Source organism: Castanea sativa, chromosome 1 (genome assembly GCF_040712315.1).
Source record: "Castanea sativa cultivar Marrone di Chiusa Pesio chromosome 1, ASM4071231v1".
Lineage (NCBI taxonomy): Eukaryota > Viridiplantae > Streptophyta > Magnoliopsida > Fagales > Fagaceae > Castanea > Castanea sativa.
In genome coordinates this window covers 3,726,509-3,731,412 of record NC_134013.1, presented here as the reverse complement: position 1 = coordinate 3,731,412, position 4,904 = coordinate 3,726,509, and the positions used below count along the sequence as shown (strand labels likewise).

General features: G+C 38.6%; 1 protein-coding gene and 1 pseudogene across 1 annotated transcript; both read right to left on the bottom strand.

Moving 5' to 3' along the window:
- Nucleotides 1-282: 282 nt before the first annotated feature.
- LOC142622152 (small ribosomal subunit protein RACK1 pseudogene) lies at nucleotides 283-1,273 on the bottom strand (annotated as a pseudogene).
- A 1,605-nt stretch (nucleotides 1,274-2,878) lies between these two features.
- On the bottom strand, nucleotides 2,879-4,625 carry LOC142622511 (uncharacterized protein At4g06744-like). The gene has a single exon (XM_075795993.1). The coding sequence runs from the start codon at nucleotides 4,540-4,542 to the stop codon at nucleotides 3,199-3,201; it is 1,344 nt and encodes a 447-aa protein (XP_075652108.1). The 5' UTR covers nucleotides 4,543-4,625; the 3' UTR covers nucleotides 2,879-3,198.
- Between the last annotated feature and the right edge of the window lie 279 nt (nucleotides 4,626-4,904).

Genomic DNA, 4,904 nt, shown 5'->3' with positions numbered 1-4,904 from the left:
GAAATAGGACTTTGGTTAAAGAGAAAAAAATTACCTGGGAGCCAGAACCAATGCATGGATCACTTCCTGTCAAGCCATCTATGAGCTTTGTATATAATTGTTCTTTGGGAGTTGGAGCAGGTGCACCAAAATAGGAGAATTCCACAACATCCACATCACACCATACACCTCCAGGCCCCTGCCCCAAAAAAGTTTAAAAAATTTCGCTTCAATTGATTAATGAATAACTGAAATCAACATAAACACACAATATAAATTCAAAAACAATTGCTCAAATTGAAATTATACCTTCTTCTTTGTACTATTGGAAGAGGTGGTGTCATCGGCCTTCTCAGCCTCAGTCTTGAGATCCACCTTCAAATCCTCAACAATGCTCTTACTCTCCAAATCCCAGATCTTAATGCTCTGCTCCGTGGCGGCGCAAAGCCGGTACCTATTAGGACCGAAGCGAGAGGGCATGAATAATGGCACCCGCGTCAAGCGAGTACAGCTTCTTCCCCTCAGCCAAATCCCACAAAAGGATCACCCCATCTTTCCCACCACTGGCACAAAGCGACCCATCGGGCGAAACCGCGACGGTGTTCACATACCTGGTGTGTCCAGCCAATGTGTTCTTAATCTTACAGTTGGTCAAGTTCCAAACCTTCACAGTCTTATCCCACGACGCCGAAACGATGGTGGGTTGGAGAGTGTTGGGGGTGAAACGAACGCACGAGACCCAGTCCTGGTGCGCCTCTTGGTCAGAGATAGTGAACTTGCATTCTCCGAGGGTGTTCCAGAGCTTGATCGTGCGGTCACGGGAGAGGAGGAGTCGGAGTCGGTGAGGCCGAAGAAGAGCTTTGAAATGAGAGAGAGTTTGGGTTTGGGTAGGTGAGTGAGAGAGAGTTTGGGTTTGGGCAGATGGAGGAGGGGTTTCTGATTTAGGGTTTTTTTGCGATCTGATTTAGGAATGATTTAGGGAAGGTTTTTTTTTTTTTTTTTTTTTTTTAATATTTATACTAAATGCAAAAGCCGTGTTTGATTAAACGCAGCTTCTGCATTTAGGAGCTGTGTTTAATGAAACGCAGCTTCTGCGGGTCTGGAGCTGCGTTTTTTAAACGCGGCTCCAGAAAAAATTAAAAAAAAAAAAAAGAAATCCATGTAGCCGCGTTTCTAAAAACGCGGCTGAAATTCTACCTGCCAAACGCAGCCTCAACACCAAAGAACGCGGCTTCAGTGCGGGTCTATAGCCGCGTTTAGTAAACGCAGCTATACGTGTTTCCTGGAGCTGCATTTTTGTAAAACGCGGTTCAAAACCCCTGTCTGTAGCTGCGTTTTACAAAAACGTGGCTAAAAAACGTGGCCCAAAAGCGCGTTTTTTGTAGTGCTTGACAATGAAAAAGAGAATTTAGGAGGGCTTGATGTTTAGAAGATAGGACAAACACCGACACACCAAACATCTTAAGAGCACTAGCATCATTTGTATCAAATGCTAAATATTTAGCATTTGACACACTAAAAACCAAATATCAAACCTCATCACATGTGCTAAATTTTTTTTAATAATTTCTCCCTCCTCTTTATTAACTCTCTCTTTTAGAGACCTGTGTCCAGTTGTCAGTTTTACTAGACACGTTAAGATGTGGACACGTGTCCAGTTTTAGAGACGTGTCTGTATCCTAACGTGTCCAGTGGAACTAGCCACTAGACATAAGCCTCACTCTTCTATTTTCCCTATCATATACCTCTCTCTTCTGTTTTTATTACTTTTTTGTTTTATAATAGATAGCGGATGTTATTTTAGATTATTTTAATTGATGATATGGTAAAATAAGATATGTAATGTAGGGTATATTGTAAAGTGGTGTATTAAAATAAATAAAATAACTTTTTAATATGTCAAAATGACATTTTTTTTAACAAACTTGATGCTAATTCTCTTAGAACCGCTCAACTGAGTAATTACTTTCTATTTGAATAGGTTTCCAATTGTAATCTACTTCATTTTTTGGTAAAATCTATCCCTAGCTTTTGTAATCTTTTATTTAGCTTGAGACCTTCAATCTTCATTCCGTTGTTTACTTTCCTCATTTTCTCTTCGGATCAATTGAAGTTTTTCGCTATCATATTTTCCCTTGCTCAATTTAAATCCAAGTTCGATTTAAATCAAGGCCTAATTAGAGCATATCTAAACTTCAATTATTTTGTAGCTAAAACATGGAACAACACGCAGAAATTGAGGGTTTTTTATTTTATTTATATTTTTTATTGGGCTGAGCCTCGAAATTGTTTTATGTGGTTATGTGTCTACCACCACTGTCTACAGACATTGAGACCATTTATAAAGAGGCCACGCCCAGTCCTCCCTCCAGTCCATTAAACACATCAGGCCCAACCCAATCAACAACTTGCATTAACTGAACAAGGGCGTAAAAAATCTTGTAACTAATTATAAACTTGAAAGATTAAGTTACATTAAACGCTAATTTATGTGTGTTCCACTTTATGCTCTTATAAAGTAAATAAAGTTTAAAATGAATATATAAAAAATTAGACACATGATATATTCTCGTCGCTGGAGTATAAAATGGGTTAGAAGATTATTATCCTTGAACAAGGACATTCTGACTGAACTAAATTAATTTGTCCCACTAAGAGTGTTTCATTTCATTTTTCACCGATTGTAATATATCATGTCTAATTTTTGGTTACTTTAAACTTTAATTATGTTGAAACAGAGGGGAAAATGAATGTATAATCGGATAAAAAAAGAACGCATGAGGGGAAGGAACGTAAACAAGATCTATTTTTTCAATTCATACAGTTGCTTTTTATAAAGAAGGATTACATATTGTACTATTATATCCTTTTTTCATGTTTCATGGGAATATATAGAGAATAAAACATAAAGATCCTCCTTTAACTTTCATATAAAATATTTAGCAAACCAAGAAAATGCTATAATGTTAGAAAATACCACAATGTTCCGAATTCGCAATAATAAGACCAAGAGAAAAATTAAGAAAGAAAAGCAGCAGAGAACATGAGTTATCCAGCAACGTCCTTCTCCCACCAAAAAAAAAAAAAAAGTAATTACACTAACAAACATTGACGCTGATAATAGCCATAGTTAACAAAGCAAATAAAAAACTCGGATAATCTTATTCTATCACAAAAGTTCACGAACCGAGTCACTACAATTTATATACCCTCCAATCATCAATGGTGAGGCTTTGTAAGCGCACCATAGGTCGTAGGTGAAGGTGGAGTCATTTCATCAATTGTAGGAATAACCTCAAATTCCTCTTCTTCCAAAGACTCACCAGTAGTAGCAAGCCTACAAGGAACAATGCTGAAAGTACTCTCCCTTGGGCAGCTTCTAGGCCTAGCAAAGAAACGTGTACACTCAGCTGCTGATTTCTGCTGTGGAAGCCCAGTAATGCAGTTTCTCCTCACATCAAGCCTCTTTGCTCTGATCAATCTCCTACACACAGGCCCTACTTGTGTGAAGAAATTGTAAGACAATGAAAAATTGTACGCATTTGGTAACCTGCATAGTGATTCTGGAATAGTCCCATAGAACTGATTGTGAGCCAGATTGAGCAACTCCATCTTGAACAAACACCCAAATGATTGTGGAATTGGACCCGTCAATAAATTGCCACCAACATCAAACACTGTGGACTTTTGCAAGTAGCCAATTTCATAAGGCAAACAACCGTTCAACCTGTTGTTCAAGAAGAGAACTTCGAGTAGTGTGTTCCAAGTTCGGCCAATAGTGCGTGGGATTTCACCAGTGAACTTGTTGTTGGCAAGTGTGAGGTACAAAGCTGGTGTGTTACCTAATGTGGCTGGAATTTTCTGAGCGAACCCGTTGTTGTTGATAAACAACACGTTTGTGTCAATGTTGAATAGCCCAGGTGGGATTACCCCAGCATAAGTGTTGAACCTAAGATCCACAAATGTTAAATTTGTAGCACCTAGGACACTAGATGGAAATCGTCCAAGGAACCTGTTGTTACTCAAATCCAGCTCGTATAGATAACGTAATTGTCTGAGGTTATTATTAATAGGTCCACTAAAGTTGTTAGAATTGGCATGGAAGATAGCAAGGTCTGGCAAATTTCGAATAAAGCGATAAAAGTTCAAGAAAGTACCACCAAATCTTGCGCCATTGAAGGTAATGCGAGCGAGCCCAGTGATGTTCAAGTCAGGGACAGTGTCACAAAAGAACCCTTTGAAAAGGCAATAGTTGTTTCCAACCCAAGTGCCAGTATAGTTTTGTGGGTCATAGGTGATGTTTCTTTTGAGTTCTTGGGTGATGAATAGAATTCTGGCTCTATTGGACAATGGTCCAGGATTTCTTGGGTCTCGACGAGGCATGAGATGAAGTCCTGGTGGGTATAGTGGTGGTCGTGGTCGAGGGTATACTGGTGGTCGTGGTCGAGGGGGTGCTGATATTATGGGACATCTTTGTGGAGGACATTTAGCAGGTTGGGCTAGGCCATGCAGAGAATAGGAACAAAGGATGAGTAAAGCTGAAATAAGTGTTCGGAGCATCATTGTGTGAGCAGTGTTAGGAAGAAGAAGAAGAAGGTTTGTGTAAACAGACGTAGTTCACCACTTCTTATAGTACTAGATGTATCTTAGCGGAGAAGGTGGCTCGAGTATTGAAATATAATTATTGATAGAATTTGGGACCCTTGTTAACAGTTCCGGAGGAAAATGAACAGGAGGATCCTATGCTTTCATTATCAGCAAGTATAACATCATAACAATAACAACGAGGTTAATGCGTGTCCTTAGAGCACACGTTAAACTATCTATTCATGGTAAAATTTTATCAAAAATTAAAAAAATTGTCAATATTTTTTTAATTTCCAAGAAATTTTGTTTTAAAATAAATAATTATTATATGTCCTTAG